At 41.2% G+C, this 21,316-nt stretch overlaps 1 protein-coding gene across 4 annotated transcripts in view; it reads left to right on the forward strand.

The window, feature by feature from the left end:
- ARHGAP24 (Rho GTPase activating protein 24) overlaps nucleotides 1-21,316 on the forward strand; it is a 213,157-nt gene that overhangs the window by 34,675 nt on the left and 157,166 nt on the right. For 3 of the 4 annotated variants that reach the window (XM_065061793.1, XM_021289270.2, XM_065061794.1), the window contains exon 2: nucleotides 5,609-5,808. In XM_065061793.1, coding sequence (XP_064917865.1) covers nucleotides 5,609-5,808 — 200 coding nt within the window. Of the gene's footprint in view, nucleotides 1-5,608; nucleotides 5,809-14,815; nucleotides 20,113-21,316 lie in introns of those variants that run through there. The other variant, XM_021289301.2, reaches the window with a different exon arrangement.

Raw genomic sequence — 21,316 nt, forward strand, 5'->3', positions numbered from 1 at the left:
AAGCACTCTGGTGAAAAATAGTCCAGTCTTGACTTCCTGCAATAGTTGCTCACAAATGCATTTCTGCATTGTAGCAGAGATTCAGGTGTTGTGAAACATATTATGAGTAAGATGAAGGCAGACAATGTTTTCAGGTACTAAATGCTTTTATGCAGTTGTTACTTAGCCAGACTAAAGAAAGAAAAAAAAAAAAGGAAGCTCACTAGTCAGAGGCAGCACTCCCTACCTGAAAGGTAGTGATAACCTTAAACTTATGCACATAAGTCTATAGTTCATGGGAAATAAGTAGAAAGGAACCCAAAAGTAGACATTACTTGAAAAATGAGTTATATCTCTTCATGTAAGCATTGCAGTATTGAAGTAATCTAATTTTATATAGAACTGTTGAGTCACAGATGTTTATGCATTTTGCACTCAAGCACTTACACACATACTTGTGTGTGTATATATAATATACATGACAGACAGGTTCATCAATGTGCAAATCATTTGTTGCTGCAAAATTGCAGCCTTTTACTGGATCTGTTAATGTGTCTGTTGTGGAAAAGTCATCTCAATACAGTGCTGCCTTGTCTGCTTTTTTTGGGATGCTGCGTTGTTTGTTCTTTTGTGAGAACAAGGGGATTAGACGTTGGGACAGGCTGGAGGAGTGCGGGTCTGGGTAGGTGCTTTTGGGGAATTCTCATCTTTATCCTTTCTGTGCCAGGCTGATGTTGGGCTGTAGAAGACCTGATACAGCGTCTGAGTGACAGCAAGGATGAGGAAGGGTTGCTGGAAATAAAAGCTGGTGATGGTTTGCATGCTTGAAATGTGCTATCTTGGCCATGGGAAATTCAGTGAGGATAAAAACATACTGCATACCCTCAGGCTGTCTTGCCAAATGGGTCATCTTGGTGCAGTCCTGTGACTATTCATTGTATCTAGAATTGCTGTGCTGTAATGATTTTTTCTGACTGTTTCCTGGCAAAGCCCTGGGATCTGAGGGAGCTGCCCAGTTGAAGAGAAACACTTCCCTGCTTTCTGTGCACAGCACCGGTGCGGCCCTTCCCTGTTGGCGGGGATAATGTTAAATGTAGTTATTTGCCTTTTAGAGAGACCAGTGAGAGAGGCAGATTCCCTTATGGGAGCAGAAGGAGTTTGGATCTGGGCCAGCGGTGGTAGGTGGTGGTGGGCTCTGTGGACCAGGAGATGTTGGTGCAGAGCTAGTGTGTCAGGGAACGTTTCTCATTCTGTTTACTTTGCACTTCTGATGACCAAACAAGCCCAGGAGAGTTTGCCCACTGCCAGCCCCAAACACACAGTCCATGTGTTCAGTTCTGCTCATTACCTAAACTGGAGGTTGGCCAAGTCAGTAGAGTTGACTCTGGCAGCAAGTACAAGTTGCATTTCCCGTTCAGAAGATGGGTTTGAGTAATATGCTCATTTAGTGCTTGCAAATGTGTGGCTTTCTGCCTTGACTCATGAGGGTGAGAGGACTTGGAGTATGTTGATATAATTCCACACTTTGTTGTGTGTTATTTACATACTGTTTACACCTCGCTGTTTTCTGCATAAGTGCCAGCACCCTGATATTTCTGCAATTTATTTTTATGACCTTGGTCTTGAAACAGCTGTAAAAATAACTAGTGAAAGTGAACCAGCTGCTGGAATTTGTGATTCCAAGTCTGGTTTGTAATACGCAGATTCTGAAAGGGAAGGAGAGATGGAAAACAACAAATAAACAGTCTCGTGGCTAAATACAATTCTTCTTAACAAAAACAAGTCAGGTTGCTAAAATTTTAACTGCTGAAAATAATGAAATCACTGATGAATAAGACAACCTTTTTGTATAGAAAGTGTCCAAGGGTATAATACTGTTTTAATTCAAAGGTCTTCTACTTGCCTGCGGGAACTTGTGAGCAGTATAATGTCATATCTCCTATACATCCTTTATTTAATATTGCAGAAGTAGTTTAAGATAGAAATTTTATCGAAGAGATGTAGATCAATTAACATTTTGCATGACTAGCTAAAATCAGAATACTTAGGCTTTACACTGGTGTCAGCACTAGTGAAATGCAACTTTGTGGAACAAAATTTGATATAGCCTTTCACCCAAGTAGTTAATTGCTTTTGACTTGGGTATTTAGATTCTTGTTTGTGGTCTGAGTGTAACAGGAGTAATACACATAATTACTGTATTTAAACTCCTCCTTTGTTCCTAGCTTGAGGCTGACCCAAGCAGCAGAGATAAGCTGGACAGGTTAGCTGGGGAGTTGTTGTGCAGCAAGGAGCCGGGAGTATCCAATGGGCAGTAACTTGGTTCTTTTTTTTCTCAGCTGTAATAACTTACCTGTTGTTTACAATGCTTTCCTTAAAATACTTGCTAAGTCACTTTTTAAGGTTGTGAGTTGGGAGCTGCTTCTTGGCATCTACTTGGCCCAGCCTAAAACCAGCAGCATCCAAGGGATTTCTGCTCGGATTCAAAAAATGCCAGTTATGAGTTGGTTGTATTTCCTTTTGGCGAGAATAATCTCATATAGCACAGATAAGTCTGTCCTTATTCTTGTCATGTTTTACCAGACAGGGTGTTAAGCAGAGGTAGGGTACAAGTTTAATAAAGCCTGCTGTGTATGGCTGAAGTTGGTTCTTGGGAGATGATCCTATCGTTTCTTATTGCAAATAATTTCACTTAACGTGTTTTCATCCTCCTAAAGAGCTAAACTAATAAGTAAGAGAGGTTGGGCATCCAGGGATAAAGCTATAGGTGTTTCAGAGGCTGCTTGGCTACTGCTTTTTTTTTTTTTTTGCATTTGTAGTTAGTTATTACAGTGCATAGTGAATGAAAAATTTATTACAAGAGCCCAGACGACCTTGAAGTGTGAGCAGAGATTTATGAACAAGAAACTGAGAAAGCAAACTATTAATTTTTCTAGTGGTACCTGAATCCCCCTTTGCAGCACCAGATTGGAAGGAGGCAAGGGCCAGTTCAGGAAGTTGCTGCAAATTCTAATAACCCTCTGCAGCCCCAGAGCTGCTGTTTTCATAGCGTGCACTCTGATGGTGCATGACCCTCACAGAAACTCACTGTCGTGTGGTCTGAGGCTTTGTCGTCTGGTTGGTTCTTGCTCAGATGTGATTGTAACTCCAGGCCCAAGTTTGCGGTGCTGAGAGCCGGACAGAATCGACTGGGTTGGAAAAGACCTCAGAGATCTTCGAGTCCAACCCTTGGTCCAACTCCAGTCCATTTACTAGATCATGGCACTAAGTGCCATGTCCAATCTCAGTTTAAAAACCCCCAGGGATGGCGAGTCCACCACCTCCCTGGGCAGGCCATTCCAATGCCTGACCACTCTCTCTGTAAAGAATTTCTTTCTAATATCGAGCCTAAATTTCCCCTGGCAGAGTTTAAGCCCATGCCCCCTTGTCCTATTGCTAACTGCCTGGGAGAAGAGACCGATCCCCACCTGGCTATAACTTCCCTTCAGGTAGTTATAGAGAGTGATGAGGTCACCTCTAAGCCTCCTCTTCTCTAGACTAAACAACCCCAGCTCCCTCAGCCTCTCCTCATAGGTCTTGTGTTCAAGTCCCTTCACCAGTCATGTTGCTCTTCTCTGGACCCGCTCTGGACATCTTTGTGTATTTTGCAGGGACACGTTGCTCAAGTAAATGTAACAGTACAAGTGTTCTGGATGAATCTAGGTGAACCCTAAAGGGGCAGGATAAATATTTTCTTTTCCTTTTTCTGAAAAGAATATCAAGTGATTTAAGTTCTGATCTTGCAATTGGCACTTTGCAATAAAACCTCTGTGCTGGTGTTGAGGCCCATTAACCTCAGTGGCACAGGGCAGCTAGGAGTTTTAGTCACGGAGATCGGATTCCAGGCTACGGCCCAAAGCAGCAATGTGACAACAGGCTGTATGTACGTGTTAAGAGCAGAAGGTGTAAGCGCACAGCAGAGGTGGCAGCTGGAGAAGTTGTTCCAAAGAAGGGTAAGTGTGAATGGTAAGAAGAAAGGAGCTGAAGGAAAAACGGGCTGAAAAACATTCCTACCTGGAATCTATCGATCTGTTTATTTATTCTTGCTTGATTCTGTTGCAACTTACTTTACAAAAATGTAACGTTATCCAGATAAAGTACTTGGGTTAATTGTCAGAGGGATTGCCTTGTCTATGAAATGAATGTGTATCCATCTTTCTAATCTGCTTTAAAAGCCGAGGATATACCTTTGAAATGCCAATGTCTGTTACTCTGTTCAGGGGCAGCGTTGTTGCTGTGTAGGAGGCTGGAGCAGGAGTGCCAGACTGGACTCACCAGTCCACTTTGCCAAAGTCAGAACAGGAAGCTTTGGTCTAGATATTCTCAGTCACAGATGTCTCCTGCCTGCAGTGTCTAGAATATTTTATTCTTTTCCCACCTTGATGTTTCGAAACAATAAATACCCACGAAACAGGGTTTCCCAGGCCCTGACAGCTGGGCAAGTTCCTGACTGGGCAGGAAAGGCTGCCAGTGGTAGTTCAGAAAGAAAAGGAGCATGTCCTTCAAGCGCTTACAGACAGTGAAATTTCATTCACCATTAATTTTGCACAAAGCTGTGTTTGTGGATGTAGTCACATTTTATTCTGCTTAGGTATAAAGGATTTGGCACACATAGGTCTTGATTTGTTTTGTGTTGTAACTGAAAATATCAGAACTTCCAACTCAGAAAATCCTACATTTGAGCTGTAGACTTGACAGGGGATCAGGAAGAGGTTTTTGACCATGAAGATTAAGCATGTGCCTGCAGGACTGTATATACAAAATCCATCGGGAAGATTCATGACTGTCCAGAGATGGTGAGAAAGTACAGCGTTAACAAAGCTGGAAAAGCCATATGAAGCTGTGACAGTTTAATTGCACACTTCAGCTCTACCTTTGACACACTTCTTGTGCGTTGAGCTGATGTACCAGAGTTATGCATGATTTGCAAAATGTCTGTAATAAGTGTAGGACACACACCCACTTCAGTCAAGGGATTGCTTGTATGAGGGGATATGCAGCTATTCTTGTATTTAATGTCAGCATTCCATTAAATTGACTTTATTGAAAAAAAAAAAAAAAAAAAAAAAAACAGAACAAATAAGAGGCCTGCTTGTCTGGTGGGGTGTATTAAGCCCCAGGGATTCAAGGGCTTCTTTAATATTGTGTGACAGCACCAAGCCTGTCAGGAAATATGAAATGCAGAGATCTGTTAGTGAGAAGCATCCCGCCTCCCTTAGTCCGAAGACGTATTATCAGTATATTCCTCATTACTGTCTGTAATCCGGCAGAACTCACCTCAAGAAACAGCCGGTGTCTTCCTCAGTGCTGGACAGAATATCCCACACTGTACTTGAACAAATCGTTTGCCTCTTGTTTATATTTTAGCAACTCAGCTCATGATTATTATTATTGTCTTTTATAGGTGAGTAATAGTCCCTCAGCGAATGGGAGTGCTACTATGAGAATAAGCAGTCAGATGAAAAATGCTTTTATAGCACACTTTCGTAGTTGGAGCATGTTTTTTTTTTTCCAGCTGTACTGAAAGGAGCAGTTTACTGCCTGGATAATAATCTGATTATTTTACCTTTTCCTCTTGTTTTCTCAACAGGAGAGTTGCCTGGTCCCAGTATGGAAGAACACAATGGCTCTGCAGAGGCTCCCCTGCCGAGCCACGGGCGGCACAGTGCTGTCAAGTGTGGGTGGCTGCGAAAACAAGGAGGCTTCGTCAAGACCTGGCACACACGCTGGTTTGTTCTCAAGGGTGATCAGCTTTACTATTTCAAAGATGAAGATGAAACCAAGCCTTTGGTAAGTGAAAGGAGGAAATAGGATGGGAGGTGAGGGGGAGAAAGTAAGTAAATACAAGTAGAGTTGTCTGGTGTTGAAAGAACTAAACCTCTCCATCTCTGTCACTGACTTGGTACAGCTTGGGGTCAGGCCTTGGTAAATAATGTGGTTCCCCGTCAGGCTTGTTTCTAAAACTTCTTTTTCCAGGTCAGGTTTTCTCATTTTCGCATTTTAAAGGGTGTGAAGTGTACATGAAGTTCAAGTAGCAAAAGTCAGTCAGATGGACATGATTGATGCAGATGAATAAGCTGTACTTGAAAAATTACTGCATATTTTTCTGCTCTTCAAAATGCTGAGTGTCCTCACTTTGTGTTTTCCCAAATAGGAAATCCCTTAAGCCTGTAGCTTGAATGCATTGCCATCTGTAGTGTGGAACAAACTCCTGTCTGCTGCCTACTTCTCTTGTGGTGATTTACTGCTCCTTAATGCTCATCTGTTTTTCGATCTATTTAGCTTTTTCACCAGCATGTTTTAGGGCTGTCAATCTCCAGAGTGCTGTAAGAGTAGAGTAAATAATGCTGACTCTCAGGTGAGGGCAGGCCTGAATCTCTGTGATAATGAGTTAAGAAGAGAGATCTGGTGCTAACACCTACAGGAGTATGGTAGTCCTATGTGTTAATAATTTCCTAGATGCTTGTGACTTCAGAAGTAGTTCTGACATCTATGAATTAGCCTTTGCAGATATTAAAATATGACTGCACTCGTACTTTTTATGCCTACTAAATTTTTGATGGTGTACCTTTATGTGGAATTTGACAGGGCATTCTCAGAAATATGAAGCCCATCTAGTCCAGCTTCCTGGGTGCAACGGCTCATGACACTTTGCCAGTCTTTACAGCTTACATTATGGTGCGTGAATTAAGAAAACTGTTCAGTCTTGAGGTAAACGTTCACAAAGAAGGTTCATGTGTGAGTTAACTTCTAAGTACCAATTTCACAGCCTTGGTAGCTGTTTGCCCATAAAATTTTCCCATATAGTTACAGGTTAAATAAATAACACACTGCATATTTACAAATTACATGTTAGTGCGAGTACTTTGAATACGAAATAGCTAATAATTTCTGGGAAATCAAAGGTCTTTCACTATATCTATTCTGATATTCAAGAGCAGCCGTAAGAATAAAAATGTGTATGAGCCAGAGCCTGGGTTTTGAGAAGTACAACTCTGCTTCCTAGCACTTGACATTTGCTACTATGTTTGCATGGAAGGACTTAATTGGTTTTTGAGAGGTGACACGAAGTTTTATTGCTTGGAGGTTTGTGCAGCACTATAGAGCTCAAATTGTCGTCTTGTCTGTCTTCCACTGACCTGTGGGATGACTTCAGAAGAGACTATTTGCTGTTTCCCTTTTGTGGAGGTAGCGATTCTGATCTTCTGATACCTTTGGTAAGTTAGGTAACAGTTGACGAAATAACTAAAAGTTTGAGTTTTCCACTTGAGCCTCAAGTAACTTCATAAAGACACCTGGAGATATGAGGTGAGGGAGGCAAGTGCCAACAGAAATGTATTTGCCAATGGGTTTGGAAAATGAATGGGCCTGTCCAAATTAGGATCAGTCAATATCTCATCTTGGTGTAGCTTTGGAATGTTTCCGAAGTAAACTGCACAAGTGTCCGTTCCTGAAATGTGTCCCAGGTTCAAAGCCACATGCAGAAATGGGTGTTCCCCATTCAACTACACTGAAGGGTTTGCTGCATTAACTTTGACAAGAAAATCACTGTGACCTTCTGGGAACCCTGGTATTCTTGCTTTGGAGAGCTAAAGCAAAGAATTACATTGATACCATGGATTTTCAGTGCATGGGGATGTCATTAGGAGATGGAGAGCTGTGTTTTGCTACATTAGCGATGTAGTATTGGATCTGTATGTGGGAATAAAAACTTGTTTATTCACGACTGGATTGTACAGTCTGTACGACATACAGTTGTACAGTGATTTGTCTAGACAACAACATAATAGAGTTAATGATACTTTTTATAGATTGGATTGCAGTTTTATTTTTCTAGTTGGTTGTGTTTGGAAGGAAGCAGAGACCTGTGATTACTCATCCTGAGGAATGCTCTAGTTACATACCTTGTGTATATATATTTGTAGGAGGTAGAAGTATTACAACAGGAGAGGACAAGACAAACCAGTGAGTTGATGTTCATAGCCTTAACGTGAATTAGAGAAAAGCAGAGTCCAGTTTCTGGTGTAAATTCAGCAGGTCTCCTGAGCAGCTATTTTCTTCACATTTTAGGCTTGGGTTCTGTCCAGGCTATACTAGATAGTACACACCGAAGTTTGCGTTTTTGAAAGTGATGGAGATGTGACTGGAACTGAACTTCAAAAGCATATTATCTGTTGGACTTTATTCTACAAATGACTGTGTATAATGGGATTAAAGAAAAAAAAAAAATGACATATTGTGTCTAGACCATCAGTAAATGCTTAGGAGTTTCTGAAGCATGCTCATTTCCTGCTAGTTGTATAGGTAGATACCACAAAATGCTTTAGCCAATGTGCGTACATCTCCTTGGTGTCAGGCTATTAAATTTTAAAGTCATTAACTATCAGTGTGAGAGTGGGGAAATGTCCCTGCCAACCTGTGTCAGCTGCCTACTGGTACAGTGAGCAAGTGAAGAACAGCAGAGGGAAAAGCAGTGCACATCTGTTTGTCTTAAGCCAAGGTCAGTGAATTGCCATTGATTCTTTATCATCATCAAACACAAGTATATTTCCCTTGTAGTGTTTTATTGGTAAGAATAGCAGCTAGATTTTGTTCTGATATCCTTGAAATGTCTCTGGGGATCTGGCAAAGATGGTGTTGCTGTTTACTGAAGATGCAGGTACAGAAAGCAGTAATATCTGGAAGGTGACCTAGCAAGTAAGTGAGCAAGCCCATATCATGTGAAGAAATAAAATAAGATTTCTGATAATTCTGTGTAATTTTTACCTTGGAAGTGATAGAGCATTCTGCCTTGTTAATTCTTTTTACCTTCTTGGTCAATCACCTTATTCCTGCCAGCCTGTTGTTCTTTAGAAAGCCGCTATTACGCTGTATCTGAAGGTCAGTTATCCAAGCTTGAAACGTGGGCAGCTGAAAAATATCAGCATTAACATTCCTTGTTTCACTGTACAGCTCTTGTTTAGACGCAGCCAGTGAAAATCTGTGTCTTGCTTGTTTCTCTGCCAATGGCTAACTTTTCCAGCTCTGTCTGGGTTGGTATGGCATTAATTGAAGGTAGGAGAAGGAAGTCAGTGCACTCTTGGTGATGAGACAGCTTGCTGCTTCGGTGCTTTTGAGAGCAGCAGGAGGGACCTTCCAAGCGTCATCTCCTTGTTGCGGCTTTACTGTCGCATTCTCCTGGTGTTAGTGAGGAAGTGAGTTCTTGGGAGCAAAGCTAGGGAGCCTGTCCTGATGAATCATCATTGGTATGAGACTCGAACAAGAATGGCAGAAGAGTCTTTTAGTATTTATTTGCCACTCAGCTTGGTTTGTGGACTTGAATTCAAGGTATGGATAGTAGAGAGATCTTAAAGAACTGTGAACTAGCCTTCAATAAATACATGTTGGTGTATACCTGAAATCAGACAATGATATGCTGTTTCAGTTAGTATCCCATTTTGAACCTTTTGGTGTGTTCAGTTTCTGTCCTCTACATCTTGTTAAGCTCATGCATGTTTGATGTAAATAATGCTACACAGTATTTGATGGCTCACAGGATCTTAGAAAAGACTTGGGAAGAGACAGCAGATTTCAGTGCTAAGGTGTGAATCTTAAACGTTAAATTTGAATGGGTCTTTGACTGAAGCTGAGTAAGTGGCACCTGGAATGTTAAGTGCAGATTACCATTTTTCTGTAAGGGAAAGACTGTCTCTGTACAAACAGAATATTTTATCTACTGCTTTCCAGCAAAATATGTGCTTCCCATCTAATTCAATTTGTGTAAAAATTTCATTGGTAGAAAAATCCACTTAATAGCATTAATAGGAAACAGATGACAAATTTCACTTGCATTTTTAAATGAAAATAAAGCTTCTAATGAATGTGTTAAATAGAAATTAATATGATAATTACATGATTTGAAACTTAGCCTTTCAGTATTAGTATTGAATATGATTAAAGACTGAGCATTGAGCCTTTTTACAAGTTAAAAGGGAATGGAGGTCAAGGGAGAAAACCCAAATTGTACATGACATGCACTTCAGAACTGTCTCACAAGAAATGGGACTTGATGTGAAAACAGCAAGCAATGTCCAGACTGCTGACAGAGTGTGCGTTGGGTTGTGTGGGTTTGTGGTTTGTGTTTGGTTTTTGGTGGGATTTTTTGTTTGTTTGTTTGGTGGTTTGTAGTTTTGTTTTTTATTTTTGTGTTTGTTGTTTTGTATGTGTGTGTGGTGTGGTTTGTTTGTTTGTTTGTTTTTTTCCATTTTTAGGCAAAACACTTACTATTAATCTAGGAAGCAGAAGCAGTCTTGGGATGGACATGTGATGCTGGGTAAAACCCTTACCTGTGTAGGAGCAGTACTCTGAAATACCGAGTTACCTGAGTTACCTACTGCAAACTGTAGGGGAGCAATTAATCAAATACCATTGTGTAGATGTCACAAGAAATGTAGGGGGTTGATAGAGAAAGTGTGCTTCTTGGGAATTTCCCTGAAAACTCAGTATGCTGGATGAAATTATGTAGGATTTTCTCCATTAGTAGTGATGTTTGCCAGTAATGAAAGGACTTGTTAGGAAGGATTTCTATTATTGGCTATTGAATACATTTTTTGAGGGTGTGGAATACAGAACTTAGGCACCAAACAAAACAAACTCTCCTACCCTTGAAAATTCCCCCAGAAAACACAGCTTAAACAGTTCACGTGAATGCAGTGGAATGGAAGGATGTCCAAAATGTCCTAAATGAAGATTTTAAAGCAGTCACATGACACGGTGTTCTGCGAAGGCATTCAGCCAGCTGAAACACCAACGTGCTCTGGAGCAGTCCTGAGAAAAGGCTTCCAGTTGGTCTTGCTGAACTTCACCTAAAAAAGTACCAAACTGAGAAGAAATAGCAGCTCTGTATTTTGGGTGTCTGAATAGAGCTTGACGCAGTCGTGGCCTGGGTCTTCTTGCTGTCCTGTCAATCCTTTGGCAGTCCCGAGTGTGATGTCGCTCCTGTGTCCTTCCCCTTCATGGCTTTTGACTTTGCACAAGCTCACTGAAGTGAAGTACTGCTTGTTGCAGTTTTGCATACGTTGTGTAAACTAGAAACAGATTTTGGGTTACACGTGTGCTCCTGGAATAACAACATCTCGTGTTTCTTGAAACGCTTAGTTGAAGGAAGAGAAGCCTCTGTGTGACATACCTTTCTATTTATGACAAGTGCATTTTTTTCCTTTCTGCTCATTCTTGATCTCCTTCACTGAGCATAAAGTCAAGTTTTAAAATGAAAATGAACTTCTTAACTCTTACAGTTGAGTTTCAGATGAGATGGGAAGAGTTGTATGCTCTGTGACATAACTAGCAGAATCTCACGCTTGTTTTCTATGTGAGAAAGAAACAGATATGACCTGGCATTGCAACAGGCAAAGCCATCCAAAGCCTGATCCCTCTCACAGTGAACTACCCCAATGGTATTACATCTGTTTAGTGCAGAAAGTGAGGTGAAATCCCCAAAACTACTTCAGGTGTTTCTTATGGGTTTTCAGGGAATGACCCCTCAAATACAGGACTATAAGCAGGCTTTTGCAACTCAAGTGGTGAAATTTCTGGAATACAGAGATGGTTATTGAAGGATAGGTCTTAGCTTCTACAGTTTAGTTCTGCAATTTTTAATACCTGCCTGTCTTTGGTTTTAAGTTGCTTGTTGCTGCAAGTTTTAGCAACTTATTCATAGCAATATTTTTTTTTAACTGCAATTACTTAAGTGAGTGCTATTAAAGGTATAATATACTTAGGTCAGTAGATACCCATGGGAATTTTGTGCAAAAGAGGTGAGTGTGATAAGGGTAAGTTTACTTGAAACCAGGGTGTTTCTGATGCCATTATTCTGTTGCTTTGAAAGGATTTCTCAAATTTGCAGGATTGAATTTGCCCTCAGTTTGAGACAAATAGCCATAAGGTCAGTCATTGAGGCGCTCAACTTGGGAGTGGATCAAATTCCAACTTTAATCTCCTTTTCTGCTTATTTCAGACCAAACAATGTACTCATTTTTTTTTCAGTAATTGTTGTTTTATTTTATTCCTTTGAAAAACTTTGGAGGCCTTGGACTTGGCCCAGTAGGAGTCTTAAAAATTTCCCCAGGAAGCAAAAAAGTTTCTCCTTCAGCATTACCTGCCACATTAGTTACAGGAGTGTCACTAAGCACTGTGCAAGATTACAGATTCTGCACCAAAACTAGGCAGTTTTGTTCAGTGCATTGCACCAGCTGATGCTGTTGGAAATTCAGTTCCCCCATGAAGATAGTTTTTAGGTTTCGGTGCAGTGCAGGGAGTGTTCAGTGTCTCTTTTTGTTGGCTTTGTATGTAGCAGTTGTGTCATTGTCTGTGACTCGACTGGTAACTGTGGGACAGGATTTGGGCGGCAGGTAACATCTACAAATCGCTATCCTGCTGTTGTACAATTTCCTTTAAATCTGTGCGTATTTCATTCCTGAGGGCTCGTAGCTTTTCAGTCACCCTGAACTTGAGTGAATTTTCAAAACAGCTCTCAGGTGCAGTCTTTGTCTTTCTTGCATTGCTGCTGTTTTCTGTCTTCAGATCCCGCTCTGAGCCCAACCACTCCCAGGTTTTCCTTTGCCTCTGAATACTTTGGCTGGTGAATTAACTGTCCCCTCCTCTCCCAGTATCTATAGCATTCATAAAGGGCCAGTTGTACAGTTGTTGCTCTCTGACATGGTTCAGTGTCTCCATCCTATTTGATGACTTCAAAAATAGCAGATTAAATGGTTACCTTCCTACCCCTCTGTGCCTCCAGCAGTTCCCCTATCTGCCTTTCAGTTTAAGCTAAAGGTTTGTAAATATTTTCAACAATCAGCTTTTTTGATGCATGTTGACATTCACCTGCCCCCAAACAAAAAAGCGAACAGTGGTCCTGGATGCTGTGCAGATCTGAGAGCGTGTCTGTATCCTTTTAGGCTTCATCAAATGAGTCCAGTGACTGAAGTTCAAAATTCCCTGGGTTGAGATGGTTTTGTAGGTAGAAATGTGAACCTTTCATGGTGTTTGGACTTGTGTATTCCTGGGTGACTTACTGCTGTTATAACTGAATTGGGAAAGTCAGGATGGTAAAGAAGAGATGCCCTGTGAGTCTCTCTGTGTAATGTGGCAGGCAATACAGACCCACCTCCACTTCCAAAGCCATTTGGGAAAAATAGATGCATGCTTCCAGACTTCCATATATTTAATCAATCCAAACACGGAAGTTAGCTTTAGTAAATATTTTTGTAATAGAAGAAAGCAAAAGCTCTTATGGCATTGATAGAAAATGCTAACACCGTTGACCCATGTGTTCATTCAGAGCTAAAGCTCTCAAGCGTGCTACCATGTGTTGTGTAAACTGTGTGTATAATTGGACTCAGCCAACAGCTGCTGTTAGGTTGGAGAAGATAGGAGATCTAATAAGATGTAAAGCAGCCAACAGCTTAATTTTGGTTCTTGGTGGCCACCGCATCTGCTTAGTCCAAATGTTCAGAGAACTGCCCCCACCTTTTGATATGTGGGACCAGGGAAGTAGCTTGTTGGAGCAGCCTGCTAACTCTGAAGTTAAACCCTTAGTGTGCTTCAAAGCATTTTGTGAGAGTGATACTTCCACATGTAGAAAGCCACCACATGGTACAAAACTGCTTTTCCATGGGGAATGGCGGCGGGGGGGCTGTCTTCAGTCTTGCATTTGTTCTTATGCTTTTACCATCTTTCCCTCCTGCCTTCCCTCTCCATTTCTGCCAACTGACGGGAGATTTTAATTTTCTGCCTTGCTTTGTTGCCTGCCAGGTGAAAACTGTGTTTTTGGTGGATGCTGGTGAATGAATATTTTAATAGGTTACTGAGTTTGTGTGGAGAGGACAAAGGAGGTCATCGGTCTGCTGCTGGTTAAAAAAATATACCTAATATTGTGTTGTGATGGTTATCATTGATTATCTTCTTATACCACCTTCTTGCCTGAAAGACTGTTGAACTAAATTATTAATTGTGCCAATGGTTTTGTATTGTCCGCTCCTCTGTGCTGCCTTTTGTCATACTCACTAGAACAGCAATGGTCTGCTCGAGATGTTTCTCTCCAGTTTCCCTTGCTGAATTGCTGTTAATACCAGCAGAGTAAAGCAGTTAACATGGATACTGCTACACATTACATGTGAGGGTAAAAGGTGCAATTCTGTGGAAATGCATCTTCAAATTCGTCTTTAAGCAAATCTAATGGTTTTTCCTTTCAAGCATATGTGGAGCCTTAACCATTACAAAATTTGTTTATGTTTTTTGCACTCCATTAATTTGGACAGGAGAGGGTATGTGCTAGTTTTGTCTTGCCTGAGGTCAAACACTGGAGGTAATGAATAGAGAAGGGTGTTGTGTTTTGGAGTCTGACTGATAAAATTCAGTGACATTTGATAACTGGAAGCCGCTGCAGGTAGCTTTTAGCTTAGTGTGTGCTATTCAGGAAATGTTTGACATGTGCGAAAGATCAATTAGAGCTGCATTACCTTGCATAGGCCATAGGTGAGTGCCTTGGGTATTGCTAAGGGAGTTCTTTAATGTTGCTGTAGTAACTGAGGACAGATTCTAACAATTTTTAACAGTGTTTATACAAGTCCACTAGTTTTAACTTCATTCAGCTGGGCTGCCTAAACACTCTTCTGTGTGACCTTAGGCTCAGCACATGATAAATGACATGGATTCTATGCAAGTTCAGATACAGCAAAATGGTGAAAATGTGCTACATAACATAAACACTGCGGGGGGGGCGGGAAGGGGTGCGGGAAAACCCGAAACTTGCTCGGTGTCTGGGTTATTAGAGCCTTTGGGTTGCCACGTGTTCCTTAACAAGCTGAGCCAGACGTTGCAAATCCCTTCGTACAGAACAAGTTTATGAGAACGGCCATCACAGATGGTATTTGTGTTGGCAGCTTCAGAACAGGGGCCAAGGGTTGAATGGTAACAGAAGCAGCTAAATTAACTTCTAATGCTGGAAGGACATCCTTTTCAGTAGACTTGCAGCACAAAAGTTGAGCTAACAAAAGCTTTCTCTGTTACTGCCTGGTCTGTGAAATAAAACCCATTAAAAGTCTCCATTGCCTGTGCAGCTGCCCACAAAGAACTCCTGCTCTGAGTGAGTTATTGCAATATCTCCAAGAAAAAGCAGACGCTTTTAACTCTTGAATAATGACCACAAGCAATTAAAGAGTACTAAGGACTTTCATAGACACAGGCATAGGTTTTGGAAGCCTGTTGACATGAACCAAGCATTAATGCAGGTGGCTGTGATTTAAGTAATGGCCTGATGCTTTAGTAAGCTACTGTACGTGCATTTCCTTGAATATGGTGTGGAGCTCACAATAATCTTCTTGTATGATGGCTCAGCAGCATAGACTTTTTTCACCTAATCCCCAGGTTTCAGCTGTATTTTAGGACAACTTGCCTGTGTTTTTTCACTCCCTGTTCCCATAATGTCTGTTGCTTCAGACTTAATATTTCGTTTCTTCCCATAAGAACAGGTGAAGTGGCAGGTCTCCTTTGCTTTGGATAGATGGCTGCTTTAGCCTTGAAATAGTGCTAGACACATGAAGGATGGGGAGTGATGAAAAGCCTTCATGCCTTGGGGCCACCCTCAGGCTGCCCACTTGGTTGTTGGTGAGAACCAACTCCTTTTTTGCCTGTTTAATCAGAGCTTTAGTATCTTAAAAATGTCTTTTATAACATACAAACACTCTAGCAAGGTGCAAGAAAAGTAAACATATTGAAAAAAACCTGGGAGTATTTATATGTATTGAAGCCCAGTGAGAATGAGACACACATGCAGCTTTTTTCTTTTATATTTTTTTCCCTTTTCCTCATTTGAAGAGCCATAGATAATAAGAAATAGATGATATCTAATAATATATATAATGCATAATAATAAATACTGCACCACATTTGAAGAAAAGGTTTAGTATTTGTGGAGAGAAAGGATATTATTAAAAATGTTGGTCTGTCATTCTTAGAGTTACTATTTGCCACGTACTGCTTAGTGTTAAGGTGCTGGATTTCTGCCCTTGGATAAAAATGGATACCTTTCCTATTGTGTACCACCAATTACTGACACTGTTTAGCTTTTGTGAGCTGAAAATATATTTAGAAAATTATTTATATGTTGTGTTTCTCCTGGTATTTTTTCCACAAGTGAGTTGTGCTTAGTGCACTTTATAATAAAACCCTTCGTTTCTAATACGGAATCAGTAACTGTGGAGAATTTGGGTGTGAACTTCATGGCTTCGCATGGTATCTTTTCTTAGATGCAGTATTATAGTACCTCTTCACCTACATGCTCTTAAATCCAGTGTGACAATCTAGTTTCATGAAAGTGAGACAGATGCTGTGATATAAACCAACTTTTATGTGTTACAAAAATAATGCCTTTCAAGAGGGGAAAGATTGCATGGAGGAACTTTTTGGAAAAAAACGTTATTAGTTACAACTCCTGTGAGCACTTGGCTGAAAAGGATAAAGAAAAAAGGCAGAGATGGATCTGTTTTCACAATTCCTTACAGAAATATTTAAGAGCAGAGAGATTGCCTGTGGGCAGAGCTTGGATGAGACATCCAGTGGAAAGCAGAGATGTAGCAATGTGAAGTTTACTGTGCTGTAGCCTTCTGTGTGCCTCTCTTATGAATGCCAGATCCGTCTCAAGAGCATCAAACCTGCTTCGTTTCCTTTAAATGAAGGTGTGTTACATTTCATGCAGTACCAAAACTCTTCTGTCCCCAAGTATCTTGCCAAGAGTGAAGAGCTCATGGGGGTTAGGCTTTGCAAGTTAAGTGTAATAGTGGACTCCTGAAGGTATGTTCCTTGGTATGAGAATTCGCAGATTAGTCTGGAAGAAGTCCAGTGTTAGATTTCATTCACAGTCTAGCTGGCAAAACACTTATGTTGCATTTAACTAGCTTCTGATCAACCACAGATCTTTTTCCTTTGGCTTCCTGGGTTCGATTGTTATTCCAGGTGTTTCTTAATTTTCTTTCTGTGTTTATATAATGTCATTTATATAAGCAATACTATCTGGGAAAAAAAGTATGAGTCACAGCTGAAGAACAGAGTACGAAGTCTCTGTGTCAGCCTTTTCGATGTACTGAAGTGTTTTGGCTTTCAGTCTTCTGGTGTTTGCCTCATTTCTCAATAGGTTAACCTGAGCCGAGGTGGAGGGTACAGAGAAAAAGAAATCTTCAGAATTTTATAATGTTACAGTAAGAACAAATGCATAAAATAAGTTTCTACCCTCTGGCTTGTACCAAGGTAAAGGTAAAAATCTACCATTTTATGCGTAATGAAGCTGTTCTCAGCCAGTTGCAGTCGAGGATTCACATATCTTGTGTCAAAGAGATGCTAGAGAGGAAATAGTGAGGTGTTTTCCTTAAAATAGTCCCCAACTTCTAATAAAGCCCTTTTTTTCAGTAGAAGGAGTAAATTTAGTAGACATCCATGCTATCACTGGCTCTCACTGGTTGTAGAGCAGTATTCACAGGAAAGAAAAGGCTGGTCCTTTTCCCTTCTCTTCTGCAAGCAGGAGCTTTGCCTTTACCAAGGCACTTGTGACTCCAGAGTGTGAAAACCCAGCCTTTGTTCAAGTGTAAAAGGAGGATTTTAGGGCCAGTGCATGATGACCTTTGGGTTTAAGTGATGTTTCTCACAAGGCATGTGGATGAGTATCTGATTGCAAGAAACAGATTACATCCATTTTCAAAAACAAGCAAGTGTGTGTGATGGCATTTGTTTTAACCTCTTTAGTGTAACAGCTAGTCCAGTAAATAAAGTGATTATTTTGGGCTCCCTTTGCTACACTGGAAAGAATTAACTGTGTGAAGAAAGCATACCTAGTGCTCTGAATGCACAAAAGGCTTATTTAATGCATTAGGAAGAGTGTGACCAGCAGTTTGAGTGAGGTTGTCTTTCTCCTCTGCGTCCAGTTCAGGGCTCCCCAATTTAAGAAGGAAAAGGAATTGCTGGAGGGAGTCCAGTGGAAAGCTACAAAGATGATGAAGGGCCTGGAGCATCTTTCTGATGAGGAGAGACTTGGAAAGCTGGGTCTGTTCAGCCTGGAGAAGGCTGAGAGGAGATCTTATCAATGCTTATAAATATCTCAAGGATGGTTGTCAAGAGGATGGACCAGACTCCTTCGGTGGTGCCCAGCAAGAGGATGAGGGGCAGTGGGCACAGATTGAAGCATTGGAGGATCCATCTAAACATAAGGAGAAAGTTTTTTCCTTTGAGGGTGCCAGAGCACTGGAACAGGCTGCCCAGAGAGGTTGTGGAGTCTCCTTCTCTGGAGACATTTTAAACTCACCTGGACACATTCCTGTGCCATCTGCTCTGGGTGACCCTGCTTTAGCGGGTGGGTTGGACTAGATGATCTCCAGAGGTCCCTTGCAACCTCAGCCACACTCTGATTCTGTGATTAATGTCTAAATGTGAAAACATTTAATGTTGCAAGTAAAACTAATTAAGCTATTAAGCTGAAATGAAGAAAACACAGAGTAAAACCAAGATAGCCACTCTTGGCTTGCATTTGCAACACAGCTGTATTCTTGCACTTCTTTGATATCATGAGTCATACTAAGTAGAGTAGTCTAGTATTTCTAAGGAAATGTTTAAACAAAAGGAAGGTCTGCAAGATTAAATTGTTGCTGCTTTTCTTGGTATCCCAGAAGATGACAGCATTGGGACTTCCCATGTTGTGTCCTGCTGAAAATACCAATAGACTGTTCAGAATAGCTGTAGATGTGAGCTGCTGTTCTTTGAATCCAATTGGAATGATTTTGTCCCAACTGGAGTGGTGTTGCGTGTGGAGTCTGTACTACATACATGTTTCTGAATGTGATTTCCATTGCTGGGAGCCCTGCTCCATTTGCTGCGTCTCCTTTTTTCTGGGTAACATGGGGTCTCTGTCACAAAACCAGCAGTACTAGTACTGCTATGAAGACACCAGGTTTCAGAAGTTAGAAGGGTTTCATTAGTGGAATAATGCATATTCACTCTATTTAAAAAAGAATAATCCCAAATATTTCTCAAACACTTTCCTTCGTTTAAGTATTAGATGTTTAGTACAGCTTTTAAAAGCAGTGCATGGTAATTCAGTACTGTGATGTTCTTCATAATAGCAGCCATATGACTTTCATGTAGTGCAGTGATCAACAGTTGTATGTCTCCAGATTGCTGCAGGACCCCAGAAATGAAGGATGCTTTCCAGATCCTCTTTTCTTTGAAAGGCTTGAGTTTAATTGTGTACCTAAGCAGGCATTCCTTCACAAGCTTTCGGGTTACCTTATTTGCCAAAAGAAAATATTACCATTAAAGAACAAGCTTGTGTACTTGACTCGGATGGAGTCTGCCAGAAAGTGTCCATTGTTTGCTTTTAAATTATATTGCTTTCTTCACAGTAAATGTCCAGAGTGTGCTCCTGCACCTCTCCCTCCCTGTCCCATTGCACTGTGCTTTGGGAGAGGAGTAGAGCTGGGGAAGGACAAGATGACATGCAGGGGTGAATGGCCCTCAAGCACCCTTCACAAGTACCCTTCTGGCAACATCTGTGTGCAAGGGCTGAGACCGTCTGCAGGGCACGGATGGTAGATTTCCATCACCCCTGTCCTGCCATCCCTTCCCTGCTGGCATGGGAGTACTGGCAGAAAGAGGGGATGGATGCCGTCCAGTACTGGGATCCCAGTGAGAAACTACTTTGTGGATTTAGTAGCTCAAACATGAACTAGTCCCATCGATGTTGGCAGCTTTCAGAGTGTGATTTGAGCTGGCAGCATTGAGAGGGTGCAAGGAGGGTGCATTTTGGGGAGAGGTGAAATGTGTGCATGCAGAACTGTGCAGTCTTTTCCTCTGTGGGAGTTTGAAGGCGTATTTAAGTATTTGACCTTGGGAGGGAGGGTAAAGTGGTCAGAGAGGTCTGGATGAGAAATTTTAGCTGTGTTGTGTAGGCTCAAGGAATGTAACCTGAGATGGAAGGAAGAGCGTGTTAAATGAGTCAGTAGAGAACAGGATCAGCTTTTCAGAGCAGGTGTGGGAAGGAAGAGCTGGACGTCCAGGACGTAAGAGCTGGTAAGACTTAAATTAATCTGTTAACCACCGTTCTTCACATTCTCTGTTTTCTTCAGAGGATAATTACTTGCTTGTGTTATTCTGCCTGGCTCAGCTTGTGAGACGCAGTGTGCATCTGCAAATCGCATTAGCTCCAGTATTTGGCTTGTAGTGCATTGTCATAAAACACTTGACCCACTATTGTTTTTCAAACCTTGGGCAGCTCACAGTAGTGTTCTGGAAGTTATGCTCTGTAGATGATACAGGGACAAGGGTTTTTTTTTTTACAGAATGCTCTCGGAGTATTTGTGTAGACACTTTCCAATTAATGTCTGACAATAGAATAACAATGTTAAATAAAGAAGAACATAAAAGGCCAGGGCATTTCTGAGATGTTAGAACAATAAATATGCTTCTCTGAAATTGGTGGTAATGCCAGGAATGGGACAAATGGCTGCTGAAGAAAGAAACCAGCTAAAGGAGAAAAAAAAATGCCTTTTATCCTGTGAATTGTGTCCAGCAGGTCCCCAGTGTGTTGGAAACATTGAGAAAGAGCATAAAGTATTTTTATATAGGGTGGCTGTGATTAATAGTATTTAGAAAAGAATTGCTGAACATGGTGGATTTCATTAATGTGTGTGTAATCAGTGAGAATGTTGAAGGACAGATTTTTCTATTAACTGCTTACGTGGGTGAGAATTTGGCCGCTGAGTGCCCAGCAGGAGTGAGGCAGTAGAGTCCCTCCCAAGAGGAAGGCTGTCATCATCTCCTTCGAGAGATGGGATGGACGTCAGGTTTGGGTTTTTGGTTTAAGGATGTTTAATTTTGAACAGTGAAGGTAGTGTTATTGAGAAACGCCTTAAGTCCTTTTATAAAAGTGGATCCTGGCTGTCTACTTTTTCTTTTTTTAATAAGAAACCCACTAAGGCTGGTAATAGGCTGGTACACTAAAATGATTACTCTGGATTCCTGACTAGCAGAGTATCAATTATAATTATGGCTGCTGTTCTTTGGATTTCTGCAAATGCCTTTCTGAAAAACACAGTCAAAGAAGGGGCATGAGTTCGGTATAAGCGATGTGGAGATGCAAATCAGGATGTTGGGAATGTCAAAATAGATCACTGCAGCTTCTTTTGTATAGCAGCAGAGGGGCAGGGAGACAATTTGCTGACAACCAGCAGAAGCAGCTTTGGGTGCAGGTGCCAACAATTGTTTGTGGATCAGG

This window comes from Columba livia, chromosome 4, assembly GCF_036013475.1.
Source record: "Columba livia isolate bColLiv1 breed racing homer chromosome 4, bColLiv1.pat.W.v2, whole genome shotgun sequence".
In the NCBI taxonomy this organism is placed as follows: Eukaryota; Metazoa; Chordata; class Aves; order Columbiformes; family Columbidae; genus Columba; species Columba livia.